The sequence below is a fragment of the Monodelphis domestica genome, chromosome 6 (genome assembly GCF_027887165.1).
Source record: "Monodelphis domestica isolate mMonDom1 chromosome 6, mMonDom1.pri, whole genome shotgun sequence".
Lineage (NCBI taxonomy): Eukaryota > Metazoa > Chordata > Mammalia > Didelphimorphia > Didelphidae > Monodelphis > Monodelphis domestica.
In genome coordinates this window covers 80,887,643-80,907,065 of record NC_077232.1, presented here as the reverse complement: position 1 = coordinate 80,907,065, position 19,423 = coordinate 80,887,643, and the positions used below count along the sequence as shown (strand labels likewise).

At 35.5% G+C, this 19,423-nt stretch overlaps 1 protein-coding gene across 6 annotated transcripts in view; it reads right to left on the bottom strand.

Annotated features, from left to right (window-relative positions):
* FAM193A (family with sequence similarity 193 member A) overlaps positions 1–19,423 on the bottom strand; it is a 245,035-nt gene that overhangs the window by 18,808 nt on the left and 206,804 nt on the right. For all 6 annotated transcript variants that reach the window (XR_008913102.1, XM_056803650.1, XM_056803651.1 and 3 more), the window contains 6 exons: positions 15,559–15,757; positions 13,603–13,875; positions 11,966–12,248; positions 11,273–11,459; positions 10,698–10,928; positions 7,356–8,178 (listed from right to left, as the gene is read on the bottom strand). Coding sequence is in view for 5 of the 6 variants with exons in the window: in XM_056803650.1 (XP_056659628.1) it covers positions 7,356–8,178; positions 10,698–10,928; positions 11,273–11,459; positions 11,966–12,248; positions 13,603–13,875; positions 15,559–15,757 (1,996 nt within the window). In the remaining variant the exon portion in view is untranslated. The remainder of the gene's footprint in view (positions 1–7,355; positions 8,179–10,697; positions 10,929–11,272; positions 11,460–11,965; positions 12,249–13,602; positions 13,876–15,558; positions 15,758–19,423) is intronic.

The window sequence follows — 19,423 nt, the reverse complement described above, 5'->3', positions numbered from 1 at the left end:
AGGTCTATCTTCTGACTTTTATCCTGAGTTTCAGAGTTGTATTTCTACTACGATGTTCCATTTGTATCTCTAGTGTTTCAAAATCAGACTCTACATGCTAAATGGCCTATCAACTCCATGTCATTATTTGGTCAGTAGTAAACTTTGGCAACTACAAAGGAAGTACTTGATAGATACTAAAGCAAAGTCTAGTACAGTCCAAACTAGGGCAGTAAAGTGGAAAGGGCGCAGCATTTGGGAGTCAAAGGATTAGGATTGGAGTTCTGGCCAATACTCATTTGGATCGTGACCTTGGATAACACAAATACCTCTTACATGACTTTGGGCAAGCTGCTAAACCTCATGGTTCTCAGTTCTCTCATATATAGTAGGAGTGCTCTGGTCTAGAAAGAAGATCTCCAAGGGTCTTTCCAGATCTCAATCTATAATCTAAAATCCTAAAAGTTTTTCATTTGCTGCATTATGCTGGCAAGCATGACTGCAATTCAAACTAAAGAGAAGCAATACATCAGCAAGCATTCCTTTTAAAACACTAAATATATGGCAGAACTTTGTAAGTTACAAGGAAGAGACATGAAGACCAAAAGTAAAACAGTCCCTGCCGTCAAGGAACTTAAATTTCACTAGGGTAAGTCTGCACAGTCTGGGATCCATGGAAACCCCCACAGGGTTGGCAGATTTTAGGGAGTCTCAACTTGGGTTGGAAAAAATTATATCTTTATTTCACTAACTTATAGAATTTCTTTCAATTATGGATTTCAAAAAAAGAAACTCTTTTATGAGAAGGGGTTCATAGGTTTTATCAGACTGGCAAAGGGATCCACTATACACAAAACATTTAACAGTCTGTGGACTAAGAGGATATTTAGGGATAAGTACATATATTATACATGTAAACCAAAGGCAATGTTGGGGCAAGGGATATGTACTAACAACTGAGAGATCAGGAAAGTCTTCTGAAGGAGGAAGCACTTATTAAGCCAAATGCAGAAATAAACAGAGGAAATATTCTGTGGTAGGGTAGAGCCAGGAGATCAAATGTGTTCAGGACAAAGCAAATACATGTATGGATGGGGAGAGTAATATGTAACTGGCCTGAAATGATTGGTTGGAACCAGATTATAATATGCTTTCAGTGCCATAGAGAGGAGTTTCGATTTTGTCTTAAAAGCTAAAGAGAAATCACTGAATCCTTTTGAGCAGGTAAGACAGTCAGAAGTGATTTAAAAAAAAAAAATCAATAATCTGGCAGCTGTGAGGAGGATGAATTGAAAAAGAGAAAGATTGGATTCAAGATCAGTCAGGTGACTACTGAAATGGTGTAGGCAGAAATGATAAATGCTTTGGACTAAGATGTTTGTGATATTAGAGAAGAGGGGACTGATGTGGGAAATAGTTAAGAAGCTATAATCAAGAAGAAAAAAAGTCACTTCTGGATCAATTGGCAACTCAAACATCTCATCTATGGAGTACATATGTTCTTCGCTTCTTTTTCTCATTTCTGGATGTTTTGCTATTTATATGCATCTCTACAAGCCAGTGAAAGAAGGGAGATATAAAGTTTTTTAAAAAATCAGTTAACATAAATGTTTTATGGAGATAGGCTAGAAACAGACCTGTGACCTTACTAGCATAGGAAAATTACATCCATTTTTATCTGAAAAATTTCTACCAATGCTAATTGGCACTTACTTTTTCTGCATTTTATACCCTTAGAGAGTTACCTGGGAAAACTGAGAGGTTAAGTTATTTGTTCAGGGTCATATAGTACGTCTGGATCAGAGGTGAGAGTGGAAACCCAGTGTTCCCGATTCCCAAGCTGGCTCTTTATCTAATCTGCCATGCTGCATTTTAGTGAGGATGATAGCTCAAAACTAGAACCTATAATTAAGCCTGGGAAATCAATGTATATCTTTTTTATTTAAAGTTGCTCAGGATCCCATTATCAGGAACAATCAAGAATCAATAATAACAATAAGTCTTTTACATTTTTTTCCTTCCTTCTTAATTTCTACAGCTATCACACAGGTCAAGTCTTACCACCTAATTCCTGGATTACAATAGATTTTAAAAGGATTGTTTCTTGACCTAAGTTCTTAGTCTTCCTTTCTCCATAATACACTGTTTCTTAAGACAACATGACAAATTAAAATGTCAAATATACCAAATTCATTATGTTATACAAAAACTTTCAGTAATTTCCCTTGGCCTATGGAGTAAAGCCCAAATGCTTTGCTTTGGTGTTTGAAGTATAAGTTAGCTCTTTCATACTGAGCTCCACTGAGGAGACTGAAAACAAACAACTTTTTACTGAAAGTGAAGTATCATTTTCCATATAAATGGAATGAATAAAATTATTTATTAATCAAACACATAAGAAATTGGATGACTTCATGTATGACCATCTTAAGGAAGACTGGAATACTTTTCTACTTAAATTATGGTACCTAAATACCTTATGGGACAGAGTTAGTTGGTATGGTTGTTAAGAGTGCCAGCCGTGGAGTCAGGAAGACTCATTTTTCTGAGTTCAAATTCAGCCTCAGATACTGACTAGCTGTGTGACCTTGTGCAAGTAACTCTATCTCAGTTCTTAATCTGTAAAAATGAATTGAAGAAGGAAATGGCAAAACACTCATATTTATGCAGAGAAAACTTCAAAGTGGGGTCATGAAAAGTCAGACACAACTGAAACAACTGAATAACAATGAACATCTTATAAGTAGTAGAAGTACTATTTTAGCCTGTACCCAACTCTCCTCAGATTTAATTCTTTGTCATATGAACACTTAAGGAATAGCTCAAAAAAAAAATTTCATTTTCTCTAAACTCTATTTTATATTGAAGACCACTGAACAATGTGTTTTGAAGACAAACTACTATATAGTTGATGTTACACATCAAAAAAATAAATCAAGATTCTCAGAGAGAATATGAGAATTCTATTTAATGTGTGTGTGTGTGATGGTCATATAACAGGATAACTGCAAATAGTTACATCAAAATTGAGCCTATTTTACCTCGGAGTCTAAAGTCTCAAATTTGAATCCTGCTTTTAGTTGTGAGATACTGGACAATTTCCCCTACTGAAGCATCAGTTTCCTCATTTGTAAACTGGAGATGATGATAACTGCATTATCTATTTCATAGGGTTGTTGTGAAAAAAGTGTTAAGTATTCTTCTACATGGCCCACGTGAATCATGAGCACTCTGTAGTAGGAATGTTATCCGAATTATGTTCTGGTACTGGGCTGAGCATTTAGGAAGCAGGCTGTCAGCTGCAGGCCATTGGCATACACTGTTCAGCCTTGGGAATGAAAAATGTAAAATACCTGCCTTTGATCAGTCAATTGATAGGAATTTCTAAAGAATTTATTGTGTGTCAGGCACTATACTAAGTGCTGGTAATAAAAAGAAAAAGTTAAATGAGGCCTAACTTGGAAAGGGCTTATATTCCCATGGAAAAGTGAGCTTATATGTAGAGATAAATACAAGTTATATTCAAAGTTCCTTCAAAGAATTTAAGAATAATATGGGGAATACAATACAGACATCTATAATTATGCTGCAAGGTAAAGTGTGATAGGAACAAAAAAATGGTCATTTTAAATTGGTTGGGGAAAGGTATGGATAACAGATGATACAGAGATCAGAGAAAGTTTCATGAAGAAGGTGGCACCTGAGATGGGCCTGGAAAGAAGAAGGTATCACTAAAATGGGAAGAGAAGGAATGTGTTTCAGGCATGGAATACATTCTAGGCTTAGACTCCAATGGCCTGTATGAAAGCAGAGGGTCAGGAAAAGGCAAGATAAGAGTATAGAAAAACAAGCAGTCCTGGTTGACTGGAATATAGTGTATGAATGAAAAAGTATTTCTATGTACACAGAACTGTGGATACTAAAGGAGGCAAAGCTTCAACCAGAAGAATAATCAAGTCAGCCAATTTTCATCATGAAGAGAACTTATAGCACTCATGTCATTTTAAACAAAACATTTTAGGTGGGGCTAAGAGTTGTGTGGCAACCATGTTATAGTAGACAAGCCACTCTTAAAGTTATTCCATGATTCCATTTGCTTTGGACACACCAACCCAATCTTGTTCTTTCCTCAGGATTCTATTAACAACTGATGAATACAGAACAATGACATCTTATGATGTTACTGTGACATGATGGTGTGGACTGAATATTGGCTATGAAGCCAGCCAGACTTGAGTATGAGCAGCTCTGGGTTCAAACTTACCTGGTTTACCCTGGGTAAACAAAAAAAAAATTCAGTCCTATGACAAATCTAGAGATTATGAGTATTATGGATTTAATTTCCTCAGAAAACAAGGGAAGCATCTAAAAATCTAAAATGTTAGTAAATTTCTCACAAGAAATCATACCATTGATATTTAATTCTCTAAGAGCTTACACTATATGGGTATAAAGCTGTGCTCTAATAAGGGCTTTTTATATAATGTATACAATAGGCAAACTATGAGGACAGATTCTCAAAGTTTACAGTTTAAGCTGATGAACTCAAATGTTTCAACTGTCAAAAAAAAAAACAATTTCCAGTAACTTGTATTTACATAATATTTTAAAGCTTACAAAATATTTTCTTCACAACAACCCTGTGAGGTAGGCAATGCAATATCACCATTTCTGGATTAGGAAACATACAATGCCTATGGTAACAAAGCTGGTAGGTGTTATGAGTTGGGCTTTAAATATTACATTTTTTCCATTAGAGCATGGTTCTCCCATCAAAGAACTTTCCCATCCATCTACTGAAAAACGGGAACAAAGTTTCCCCTGAATTTTCCCATTTCCTGGACTTTCACATCTCTTAAAAAAAAAAAAAACACCACACTGACAAAAAACTCTAACAAATATGTTCATCTAATGAACAGATCAGGTCATATATATAAGATTTTTTTATGTCTCTAAACAAAATGACTTTGCTTTTGTACTTGAATCAATGTAATTATTACACATTTTATCCAATTCTTAACATCCTGTATTTCATTCTCTCCCAGTTTTTTTAGATATTTAAAATTTCTACTTTTTGTTGTCAAATATTTATTAGAAAAACATATTTCTTAGTCTGTTTGCTTCTCTTCTAGACAGTTGTAGATAGTTTAATTTCTTCCATTTCCACTGCCACAGATGATTAAGTTTACTAAAAGTTTCCTAGTCATCTACTTAATTACTGTCTTTATAGGAGTCAGAGAGTAACTAAGTGGCAGAATACATATTTCTTTTTGTCTGGCATAGTTCTTCAATTTTTAGCTTATTTCATGCTTCTGGTTACAAATTCCTCGTTATGTTTCCTTCTTTTATCATTCTATCTCAGAAACTTCTATTCTCCCAATGTATTAGTTGAAATGTGATGAGATATTGTACTGTGTGGTAAGAGGTCTCAAGAATTATAGTTGTTTTAGTACTACTTCTCACTGGACTAATTAACTGTCTAAGCAAAGTGACAATTAGCAAGACAAGAAGAGTTTTTATCTGTTCAGTTAACCACAGCAAAGAAGCCTAGTAGAGGAAAAAAGCACCAGATTGATCAGGATCCTTACGGTGTCTCAGAATGAAAGAACTATTTTCATTACTTTGAATAGGAGGGCACTGAGCCCCAAAGACAGAAGGTGATTTCCCTAAAACCATAGGAAAAACTAGGACACCAAGGCTTGACTCCTAAAGTTTTAAGGCCAGGATTCTTGTTCACTAAGCCAAAGCTAGTCCTCTCGAGACTGTAAGCCCAATTAGACTGGAGGTGTTCATATGTGTGACCTTGGACTAGCTACTCTCAGCCTCAGTTTAGTTTTTTCTAAAATAAGTGGGTAACACTGAACAAATTCTATGGTCTTTTTCAACTTGACAATGTATTATTTATATATTGAAGCACTAAGATGGATGCCACGAAATAAGAATTATCCCATGATGGCAGAAGGACTTGAGAGTATCATAAAGATCAGTAAAAGAGGCCTAAGAATGGTACAAGGAAACTTAAAATACAAGTGAACTCTCCTTTTATTATGTGATCAGAGATTTCTTAGTGCTTAGAGTCTTCCCTCATACCTAGAAACACTATTTACGATGAAAATGGAAATCAAGCAACTTTAAAATAATCTTTCTTTCTGCATCAAAAATCATCCCCTTGAACGATCTCTGATTTTATAGTTCTTTTCTTCCCAGATCATAATCCATCTATTATTTATTTCAACGGTTATTTAGCTCTACAAAGTATTTTAAAATGAAGTTTAAATAATTAATTCTAACAAAAAGTTAAAACTATATAAATTGTAATGGAGAAGATTGTTCATTTTAAATTCTCTTTAACTGAAACTGATCTTATTCCAATGTCAGTCTCTCAAAGATGAATCAACATGACAAACTTTATGTTTACTCACATTCTCTTACTATTTTCTTGAGGAATTTGTCTCAGTTCCTGAGCAAATAGCAATGGGGCTATTATAGGTGATATGGTGTACAGAATTTGGAAACCAAGACCTGGGTTGGAATCCCAGGACCAATCCTTACTAGCTTTGCATCTAAACACAAAATACTTCATTTCTATGGCCTTTAGTTTCCTCATCTATAAAATGGGTATAAAAGTATTTGTACTATTTACCTAACACAGGGATGTTATGAGGAAAGCAAATGATCAATTTTAATGCACAACAGAAATGCATTATTATAATACATAGATTATGACATTCAGTTAAGATGGGACTAGAATCTAACTGTAATGGGAAACTAAAATTTATTCCTTAAATGAGGTAATTTTAAGAGATATTTTCATAATAGTGGTGGCTCTTCTTGAAACCAGATATACTATCTATATTAAGAATGAGTAAAACTGTTTAGGATTAAGCTTCTCATTGGCCACCATACACCTGATCCATTTGGGCAAAAAGTCCCTGCAACAGACAAGGAATAGCAAGGTACAATATGCACAAAGGCAAAATATGCCTGTGAAATTTCTATTGGATCATAGATTTAAGGCTGGAAGGGTTTCTAGTCCATCTCCCTTACTTTATAGAGTTCCATGTTGAATCCCAGAATGGCTTGCACAAGGTCACAGAAAAAATAAATGGTAGAACCAGGACTCAAATCTCCATCCTGACTCAAAATTCAGAGCTCCTCCCAAGGATATTATACTGCCTCTTGGACATTAATCAATGAACATTTATTAAGTACCTATTATGTGACAGGCACTGTGCTAAGTGCTGGCCAACATTGTTTTTTCTAGCATGGGTTCCTCACTAAAGACTCTAGATACTTTAACTTATGTCATCATATCATCTTCTATCAAATCACACACTTAAACAAGTTCAACATGATTTTCTCCGAGCTATATTTACCAATTGAATTGTTGACTTTGTCTCCTTTTTTCTTCTTATTTTTCTTGTTCTTGCCCTTCGGCTGTGGAGAATCTGCCAATACCAATTTGTTGTTTGGGGGCTGCTCATTTGGAGAGGGGGATTCAATTAGGATTGGCAGCGATCTTTCTTCTTTGACATGATTCAGTTGCTTTCTGTTATTGTTGTTACTGTTGACTTTTTTCTCCTCTTTTCTCTGCTCAGCAGAGGAGGTGAGTTCTACTGTCTTCACTTTGGGTTCTGTATGGTTCCTGGTTCTAGGCTGGCTCTCGGGCGCTTTGGGAGATTCAGCTGCCTTACTCACAGGCTTGAGTTTTGTTTTACTGCTCCCCTCTTTGTGGTGGTGCATGATGTCAAAGAGGAAAGAAAGTGGTTCATGTGGCTTTACACCTAGCTCCTTTTGGAAAAGGAGTTTGGAGTCTCTCGAGTTGCCCGGATTAGACAATGGACAGACTGTTTCAGGCCCCGGCCTCTGTTCCAAATGATTCCCATGCCTGGAAGGTGAACTTGAGGTTTCTGTTTTCTCAGATTGCTCAAGTGTACCATTCTGTATCTCTTCGGAACTCGGTACTGACTCTTTTGCTGACTGGAAATTCCTAGCAAGTATGTCCAACTTTGGACAGTCTTTATTTGTTCTATCTTTTTTCTTTTTCTTTATAGCTCGTAGCTGTTGGAGTTCTTGAAGCCTCTGGAATTCCTCTTTGAGCCTTTCTTCTTCTTCTTCCTCCCGCCGCCTTTGTTCCTCAAGGAGTTGGTGATGCTCTCTCTCCCTTGCTTCTGCTTCAAGACGAGCTTTCTCTTCTAGCTATAAAAACAGTGATTCAAAAGTTGACAATAAGTCCTCTAAATTAAGACCAACAGGAAAAATTAGGATGACAAAATACCAACTGAATTATAAATCATTTTATGTGACAAACATGTTAGGGAAAATACTCTTATAAAAACATTTAACATACTAAAAAGGGCCAAATGTTTAAAATATACCCACCTAAAATTATTCTACACTATTACATAAGGAGTAAAAATAAGGAACATATGCAATAATATAATGTTTCTGAGTTAAACAAGAATCCTTATTACCTCTTTGCTAATGCTAAGCACACTAAACGAGGTAAAGTCTGTTGTTTACATATGATGTCCATGAAGTTACAGTACAGTTCTCACTTGCAATATCTTGCATTGTGCTCTGTATGTGCACAAAGAAAACCAAGTGTCAACTATTTGTTTCTGTAACTTGAATACTAAAAATTTATTGTGTGGTGCTATATATAATATCAGTCTCAGTAAGCATAGATTTCTAGAGTAGATAAAATTCAGATGCTAATGCATGAATATATGTAAATATGACAACAAGAAATAAAGATATAATACTGAATAACAACTTCTAAATATGTCCCCTCATCTCAGGGGAGACAGAGAATCTTTATATGGTAGATTAGTGTCTTTAAAAATCTGAACATTTATGAAACCTAGTAAGATAGGGAATTCTTTTTTATTTTCATCTTAAGGGACACAAATTCTAGAACTCTCAATTTTAAAAAATTCCATCTGCCTAGAAAATTAATGGAAGCCATTAAAAGCGTTTCTTTGTCACTGCAGAAGGTATAGTTTTTTTAAAAGCACATTAATGTCTGGAACCAGACTTATTAAAAAGTTCTAAGTATATAAGTTAGGCCTAACTCATAACAGAACCATAAGAATCTATCAAGAGTGCTAAAATCTTAAGAGTTAAAAGGAACATCTAATGTAATTTAGGCCTAAATTTCCTCTAGATCTTTACTAGTACAGTGATATTGCTGTTCAGTAGTTGATACAATAATATCCATAGCTGGAAAAAGCAGCTGGGAGACCCTTAATTAATCCACCAAAGAAGGCTTCTGCTGTTTTACTCCTAGAACTTAAAAGGCTTCTAGTATATGGATTCTGAGAGATCTCTGGACCTCACTCCATCATATACTCTGGTAAATGTTTCAAATCAAGCCCTTTTTTGTATAAATGAACCAGTGGATCTTAACTGTCTTCATTTATTTTAAATTTACTCACATGAAGGAAAAAAAGCTCAAAAATATTTTTAATTGTCCTTTTCATCAGTGGATAAAAATTTTAAATTTGTTCCTATACATCAATCCATAAGAAAGAAAACTCTGAAACAGGTCTGTGGGAATGATAAAAATATATGAACTAGAGGACTGCCAGAGAGCACCCTTTATTATACAATGGTTATATCTACTATGTGCTAAGCATTTAACAAATATTTCATTTGATCCTAATAACAACCCTGGAGGTTTGTTTTGTTTGATCCCATTTACAGTTGAGGAAACTCAAGCAAAGAGAGATGAAGTGACTTGTCTCAATTCATCCAGCTACTAAGTATCTGAGACTGGCTTTGAACTATACATGCTAAGGGAATGTGGTCTTTTAGAGCAGCCTATGACCAAAGTGCTCACTTGTTAAGGCACTAAGTTAGTCAGAGCTCATCTGTGTTATCTAAGGTAACTGATATCTTGTTTCACATTCATTTTTTTTTGTTAAGGTTAACTGAACAAGAGTACCACAGGGCCATTACCCAGGAGACTCCTGAAATCCTGGCACTGTACAAGGAATGCCTGACTTACTGGTGGTGTAAATATGGCCAAGAATTCACTCCTTCCTGGCTGCTGGCATTCCTCGCCCCACAAATAAAAAACAGTAGCAATGGTATACAAGAAGACAGTAGAAATGGGTAACAATTAAGGCCTGTTGCATCTCTTGTACCCTTTGAACAATGATCAGTGAGGCAAAAAAAAAAACAAACTTTGGTCTCCAAGCAACTGCCCTTTTTATTCTTGCTTTCTCTTTCCTTTCTGCTGCTTGTACATCTCTATATTTCTATGCTTCTTCCTATATGAAAAGTTCCTTTTCATTCATTTAGGCCCTTAGAGAAGGAGGTAATCAAATATACTGACAATTGCATCTCTTAAGATATGGCTCTGCATAAAAATATAGGTTTATCTTTTCTTGACTTGAGAGATGTATGACTTTTAAGTTCAAATGTATGTTTTTTTTAAACCCAGAAATACTCTATTCCAATACTCTGCAAGTGAATCATATTTCAAGAGGCCATTAGCAAATGAAAATTCAAGATGATTTTTTATAATACCGGAATATATACATTATAATCAATTTGCATTTTAGAATTTCATTGAATAAAGGATATTTTCTAAATAAATATTATGTCATTGATGAATTAGCAATTTTTTACATGACATTTTCCCACGCATGCTAACTTCTTTTAGAGAAATTTGGGTTTGTCACAAAAAATAACTTTTTTTGGATGTTTTTTACCTTTCTTTGCTTATGTCTTGCTCGTTTGGCAGCCCGAGTACTGCTTACTGGCTTGGTCTCTGAACTGTTTATAAACTGTAACAAGTCTTCTACCTTCCGATGGTCAACAACACTCTCCCTTTCAGAGATTTGATCAGTTTTTTTAGGCTGCTCTTCTTTTCTCTTGGTTAAGCGCAAACGGAGCTTCTCTCTCATTTCTGCATAATTTCTACTTGTTGGTGCAGCTGGTGGCTAAGAAAATGTAATGAAAACATTAGCTATAACTTGATTTTCAACTTCTAAAAGTTATGGATGCAAATATTCAGATAATACTTGATTTCAACTATACTGTGAATAGAATGTGGTATAATAAAATCTGTCCCTACTTTAGTTTACAGTATTAAAGGCTTACTGGCAATAAAAACCCGCATATTTCATAATTAAAATTAAAAAAATGTTAAAAGGCTTAAAATCAGTTTTAGAATACTAGGAAATAATTTCATCCAACTAAAAAACCTAAATATGCCTATATTGATTTCATAGTATAAGATGATAGAAAAGCCATCACAGGCTTGAAATGCAAAAAAGGAACTTACACCGCCATGCCCGAAGAACTCACAGTAACAACAGTCACAGTATTTTCCTTCTTTCTGGTTTGTGGATGTTGAGGTACTAGAGCTGTGCTCAGAACAGCTATCTTCATCCTGGCTTTCTTCCCCATCATACTGCTGATGGTCATATGCACTGCTGTTTTCACAGCGATGCCCTTCACAATCAGGGTCACTGTACAGTTAAAAAAATACCACCAATTCCCATTAATAAAACAGAGACATACAAGCTAGCACATTGAAGAAAAAAACTTTGCTATTACATGGTGTTAATACACTCATTCAAAGCAAAAAAGCACACATATTTCTTACTCTAGTGCTTCTACTAGAAATACTGAATACTGAAAAAAAAATGATCATCAAAGGATAGGGACCTTTAAGTGGCTATGCAAAACTAATCATCTTCAGAGTTGGACTAGCAGTCCTCTGAGGTCCACTTATGAAACATCTTTATATTTAAAATATGTTGGCTCCTGATATGCTGACCATGAAAAATAAGTAGACTATCATGTTAAGTATTCCACAGTAAACATTACTTTGTAACTCTGAATTTAAAATTTTTCATGGATGAAGGAATTCAGTTCTTTTACATAACAAAATTTAATCAGTCAGAACAACTTAACTTTTAAAAAAAGTAGATTCCCAACTACTGAATTATAAAATTTAAGCAAGAGGACTCACCTGCAGACACTTGGTGGAGCACTTACTGAGCTGTCTGTTGTAGATGTAGGTGGTGCTAGGGTGGTGGGACAAATCCCTGAATGTGGGTCCACAAAGCCAGGAGCTGTGGCAGCAGTTTTGGGAAAGGGTGGGGCTGTGAGATTTGCAAGATGGGGTGTGGAGGCTGGTGAAAGTGCAGCAGGAGAAAGAGAAGGAAGAGATGCTAAACCAGTAGGGCTATTTCTTGGTGCAACTGGTGCAGAATGTCTATGATCCTCTTTACTGATATTGTGAAACACTTCACCTAAAATGTAAAGAGGTCAAGGCAGTTATTTTTAATTCATGCTTTTTTTGTGATTTGACAAATTTTATTTAATTAATTTAGATTATTTTTCCATGATTACACGATTCATGTTCTTTCCCTCCCACTTCCCACACCACCTTCCCTTAGCCAATGAGCAATTCCACTGGGTTTTACATGTGTCATTGATCAAGACCTATTTCCACATTATTGATATTTGCAATAGAGTGATCATTTAGAGTCTGTCTCCAATCATATCCCCATCAAACTGTTTGATCAAGCAAATGTTTTTTCTTCTGTGTTTCTACTCCCACAATTCTTCCTCTGGATGTGGATAGTGTTCTTTCTCATAAATCCCTCAGTAATTGTCCTGGGTCATTGCATTGCCGCTAGTAGAGAAGTCCATTACATTTGATTGTGCCACAGTGTAATCAGTCTCTGTGTACAATGTTCTCCTGGTTCTGCTCCTCAATTCCTGGAGGTTGTTCCAGTTCACATGCAATTCCTCCAGTTCATTATTTCTTTTAGCTCAATAGTATTCCATCACCAACAGATACCACAATTTGTCCAGCTATTCCCCAATCGAAGGACATCCCCCCCATTTTCCAATTTTGTACTACAAAGAGCGAGGTTATATAATTTATGTTTTCTTTAGTCAGGCATACATTCAAACATTATTTTCTTTAAGGTTATAGTAATTCTTTATCCATTAGTGACTCAAACTACAGATAATGTAATTTTTCACACTGGTACTATTTATACTACCTAAACACCTAATTTAGACTTCTTTAGTAAGAATTTGCCCTTTCTCCTTTATTCAAAAAAGCTGTGACAAGAGGCTTAAAAAATATATCAACAGAGGGCAGCTAGATGGCTCAGTGGATTGAGAGCCAGGCCTAGAGATGGGAGGTCCTGGGTTCAAATCTGGCCTCAGACACTTCCTAGATGTATGACTGGGAAAATCACTTAACCCCCATTGTCTGGCCCTTAGCACTCTTCTGCTTTAGAATTAATACCCAGTATTGATTTTATAATAGGGCAAGGGTTTAGGGGGGGAAAAGATTGTATCAATAGTAAAAATACTACACTTCTGCAAATTTATTCTGTAAGGACTTTATTCTTACTACTATAGAATAGCTTTAATTCTATGCACCATAAATAGGATGTAAGACAAGAGGTATTAAAGGATCAGACAAAATTAAAAGAGAATTGCAACATTGCAGCAGGAACTATATAACTAAAGGCTATGCCTATAATGTAGCTTACCTTTTGTGATTAGCAAACTGAGTGACATTAATTGGGTTTAAATCTTTGCTGTCTCTAAAAACCAGATCTTAATGAGGCTATGTGCTCTTACCTATTGATGAAGGTCTTTTAGATGACACTTTAAATTGGTTGCTGCTGGACTGCACTGTGGTGGCAGTGCATGAAACAGAGGAAGTGGCTGAAGATGTTGCCATGACAACTTTATTAGCTTCCATAAAAGCATCTTGGAAATTGTAGAGACATTTCTTTTTTGTCGCATTTTTCTTTTCTTTACTATCATTAACTGTAGATGTTTCATTGCCAGATGTGGTGGGAAGTGCTTCAGGTCTTATTTCTGAGAGTGTTGGTCCTAATATGTCACTACCTTTAAAGAAGAGGTTAAAAAAATTAAAAATTTTATGACTAAAAATGTAACCCAGTTAAAGAAAGTCAAAAGTACATAGTATGGAAGCTAGTGGATAGAGTGCGAAGTCTGAATAAGTTAAAGTCTGGCTTAAGACACTAGTGGTATGGAGCCTAGGTAAATCATTTAGCCTTATTTGTTGCACTTCCTCAACTGTAAAAAGGAGCTGGAAAAAGACATGGCAAGTCACACTAGTATCTTTGCCATGAAAACATAAAGATTCAGATTAGAATAAGAAGACTGAACAACAATAACAAAACGACAGACTGGTATCTATATAATACCACACAGTCTGCATGGTAGCTAAAGTTATGTTTTCCTGGGGATGACTGATATCAATAAACTACAAGTCTTAAATTTATCTTCTCTAAAATCTAAACCACTCAAACCAAGGCTTTCTCTATTGTGAATGAGAAGTGTACATAGCACTGTTATGTCTTTGCTCAAAAGCATGGGAGGAATGAATTTTTTTCACAGTTCAATACATCTGAGATGCAGGAAAAAGAAATAAATGGCAACATTAAGGTCTTCTGTCACTGCTCCTACATCAATTTCCAAGGTTTGGTACTACAAATAGTTTGGAAGGCCAGTGAGCAGTTTTAATAGACATATGGCCCAAATGGAGTCACACAAAAAAAAGTGTATCTTTGGAAATAAGTAAAGAGAATGCCAGTTAAAAGTGAAAGTCAATATGTTCAGGTTAGCTATTGCATTACTATGCTATGGATATAATGATATTTAAATTGAGTAATAAATTCCTTACCCCCCCAAAAAAATTAATGATAAAGAGCTAAAATGGAAAAAAATACCTTAATAATAGGCAGCAGATTCAAACTATAAACTTCTTTCAAAAAGAGATTTACTAAACATAGTATTTTGATCTATTTTTACTTTCTATTCCCAAGAAACTTATTAAGTACAGCGTAATTGATTAATAGCATTTAAAGGAATAGAATAGGAAGGAGCTAATTCTAAAGATTAAGGGAAGCAACTAAGAAACCAATGAAGACAGAAGATCTAACCAATGATATTATTTATGGTCAATTTTTGTGAGGTTAATATATATTCAAAAGATAAAGATTTAAATGTATAATACACATGGTTCTGCTCCAAAGTTGCATGTACATCACTAAGTATAGATGATGGTTATAAAAGATATAAGATATTCATGATAGCAAGGTTATATCAATCTTACTGGTTATGTTTTAAATCAGGCTTTCAAAAGAATGAAGGGAACTCTTTAGATTTAGAGACGGTCAACCTGTCTGCACATGAATTATTATGACTAAGACATTAGTCAAAATTTTGCTTAAACAATGAATGGTAGTATAATTTGGCCTAAACCTGATAGACTTTTATTTAATAACCAATATTTCAAGTCTACTTGTAAAATCAACAAGTAATAACTTAGACTGTTACTTGTTTTATTTTATATTATATTTTATTATATTTACATATTATATATTATTTACATTATACTCTCATTTATATTAATAGCACAAGAAATAAAAATGGTACAGAGCTCAAATAATGTTAACAGAGATTTTAACTGTAAAATTGCTAAATAAATCCATTCATTCTAAATTAATGCACTCATTCACTGTTTTAAGTTTCAGGGGAATTAAACAAAAAAACACTCCTTACCAGAAATTGTGTCTGGCAAAAAAGTGGCAGGATTCCAGTTCTTATCATTCATCATTTCTGATCCCCAAAGACTTATGAATTTAGAACTATTCCAGTCTGGTGTACTCCCAAAACAGCTTGGATAAATATGGTCTTGGAGAGATGCATTGAATACCTGATGCTTATTTGTGTGATTCTGAACAGGTGCTGGTGGTAGAGCCTATAAAAATTAAAATAATTATTTTCTAATTGTATATTCTAATTAACATTCTATTTATCTCTATGGTCCATTCACAAGATACATTAGGAAAAGCTTTCCAGACACTATAAAACAGTGCTCTATAAAACTAAATTCTAAGGTAAATACATCTCACATTTAATAAGATTAAAAAAAAAAAACCTAATACTTTAGGTGGTACTATGGAAAGAAAGACAGCCTGGAAATTGAAGATCTTTGGTTCAAATCTGGCCTCAGACACTTCCTAGTTATGTGACTCTGGGAAAAATCACTTAACCTCAATTATTTAGCCCTTCCTTACCACTCTTCTGCCTTGGAACTGATACTTAGTACTGATTCTAAGACAGAAGGTAAAGGTTTAAATAAAATATTTATCTTTCATTTTAGTATCCATTCTAAAATAGAAGAATTGTAAGAGATAGGAGATTAGGATTAAGTGATTTACCCAGGGTCACATGGCTAGGAAGTGTCTAAAGCCATATTTGAACCCACAGGCCCTTCCAACTCTAAGCCTAGTGTTCTATCCACTGTGATACCTAGCTGTCCCTAAAATTACCTTTTAAATAGGATGCTTAGAGAGCATCTAGATAACGGATTCTTAATTTTTCTTGTGTGTCACATACCCCTCTTTAGCAATTTGGTGAAACCAATGGATCACACACATCTCAAAATAATAGTTTTAAATACACAGGATTACAGAAACCAGTTGAAATGAAATATATTATCAAAATATTTATTTTTTAAATATCTTAGACTCAGTTTGTTAAAAAGCTCTGATCTAGACAATTTCCTCATTGTACAGATGAGAAAGCTGAGCCTGAGAAAGTAGAGGTGTTAAGTTGCCCAAGGTCACACAACCAAGTCATGGCAGAACTGGGACCAAAACAAAGGTTCTGACTTCTACTTCAATGTTCTTCTACTACACCACACATAATGCTGACCATTATTTATGGTATGTAAATAAATGCAATTGTACACACATATGGAGAGATTTATTCACACTGATATGAGCACACAAAATATGTGAACTGCATAAGTTACAAATTACAAACACTTGTATATTGTATAGTTGCTATTCAGAACTACAGAGAAACAAATTTTAACAGGTTTCAATTTTAAAACCAATGAAAAAGTCAAACAATCTTAAACTCACTAATTTCTGGCATTTACGCCTTTTACTTTTAAAATGAAATTTAAGATCAGAACTTCATTTCAAGATTTGTTCCTAAAGGTTATTTTTTTTCTACATTAGGACTTAATGATTGTAACTGTGGAGGTTAACTTTGCTATCAGTGATGAGTTGCAGGGCAATGAAAATAAAATTGAGACCAATACTGTTTTATTCACCAGCCCCCCAAATGTTAAAAGAATACTCTAGTATAGCAGAGAACCAGAGGGCGAGTTGATTTTGGGAGAGAGCAGAGGGAGAAAGTGCTTGCTTTGGGTGGCTGGACAGAGGCATGCAAAAAATGTTCTTGGGTACTGGGAAGAGGGGAACAGAACAGCTCCCAGAGTGCTGGCTTTGCACTCATGCCATGTCTTCACCAACGAAGCTTTAGGATATTTAATTTGCCAAAGTCAACTATAATTAATGGCAGTCTTTTGAGCAGGTAACTTATTCAATTCAGTAACTAAGGGATTCGAGTTAAAAACAAGAACCATGCCTTCTATGAAGGTCTTCCCACACTATTTCAGTTTTCACTAATCTGTAAGATGGACGTGTGACCTCAACAGTGTGGACACTCTCTCCAGTGGTACAGATTGTCAGTCATCCACATTCTTGTTCACATCTTCATGTGAATCCACCAAAGGGGATGTGATGGGAATATTCCTCTAGGTCTCACGTCATTATTAGATATCAATGGAGTACACTGGCTTCCCACTAGTTAATCTTGGATCCTGCACTATGACAAAGCAGTCTCTATTTACAGCCTTATGGTTGAAGGCATCCAACAATTATCACTGAAAACATCATACTAAAAAGTATGGAAGCAAACATGTCATCCATTTATCCAGAACCTGTGTAAGTATGCTATCATGGAGCTGACATAAAATATTTCTCTAGGCAACTAAATTTTGTCATGATATTTCAGAAGCTCTAGGTGGCTCAGTGGATTGAGAGCCAGGCCTAGAGATGGAAGGTTCTGGGTTCGAAACTGGATTTAGATACTTCCCAGCTGTGTGACCCTGGGCAAGTCACTTAGCCCCCATTGCCTAGCTCTTACCGCTTTTCTGCTTTGGAACCAATACTCAGTATTGATTCTAAGATGGAAGGTGAGGGTTAAAAAAAAAAAGACCTTGGTCAGATGGATGAATGTTGCAAATGGACTTTTGTTCTGCTCTGAGTATTTCCCCTGGAGTTATCAGGCAGCAAACACCACTTGGAGCTTTCTGAAGCCACATGGGCACTAGGGTAGGTAATCATCTAAGGAGGACTCTAGCAAAAATCTTACCAGAAATGTCTAAGAGAGAGGACCCCACCCCATGATTGTCACAAGGCAATTTATTTCCTTTTCCTTTATAGAGATGGACAATGGAGGCATCCTTGATCTCCTGGGGGATAACCTCCTCTTGCCATATAACCCAGAAGATTTCAGTCAGCTTTTGTATGGGTAGTAGAACTCTTGCCACTATCATCAGTGTGTATGCTCTGACCACGATAAGCCCTGGTAAGGTCAAAGAAAAATTTTGTGATGACTTGGAAACCCTCATGATCAATGACACATAAGAGAAGCCTAATGACATTTGAAACCTTTTTTTTTTCCAGTTAGAAGTTCAACTAGAAAGGGATTGACTTCAACCTGAGATATACCATCAATGGCTCCAGCATTGGCTGCTGATGTGGCAGTGTTTAGCTTATGTCTCCAGGATCATGTTCTCATCACTGATCAGTGGGGCTATAGCACTGAGTAGTTGAGATGCACCCCTGGCTCATAAATAGCATTCAGGGATCATAGGAGCACTTTGGAGTTTAACTATCAGCATAAAACTGAATACCATCTTCCTTCTTACTAAGCCAAAGATCCTGTATCTCTTTAAGCTTCATTTGCACTTTACTTCTGATGATGTTAAATTAGTGTCTTCTTAGAGACAAACTATCCTTCTAGTAAACCCTATACAGAGTTCTAATTTTTTGCTGAATTTCTCGCATCATTTTCATCAAACCAGTCTTGATATTTTCAAGTGTTCTGGCCCAGAGAAGTACATGTGATACAGTATAACAAATCTCTGAAAAATACTCCTTTTATGTCCAGTGTGTTAGTGTGTTGGTTTAGCTTTCTCTCCAAGTCAGCAACAAACTATTCCTGCACAGAGAAGCATTCTAATCTATTGAAACTAAGCTAGTAATTGTCTTGCCTTGGGACCTTTGCTTTTGTTGAATGTGAATGCTTAGCTTGGAGAAGTTAAGCTTATGATTGATCTAGCACCCTGCGCCACACATCACCTTTGTTACTTTCACATCCCGTCTTGTTTCACAATGACAATCTATTAAATGCCAATGTTTGCTGTGAGGAAGCCTCTTTGAAGTTTTATTGAATTTAGGTAAATGAAAGGCAGTGTTGGTGATGAGGTCACGAGAGGCACAAATCTTCAGTAGGAAGTGGGCACTGCTATTGCTCTTTCTGACTCCATTCCTCCTAAGGACTT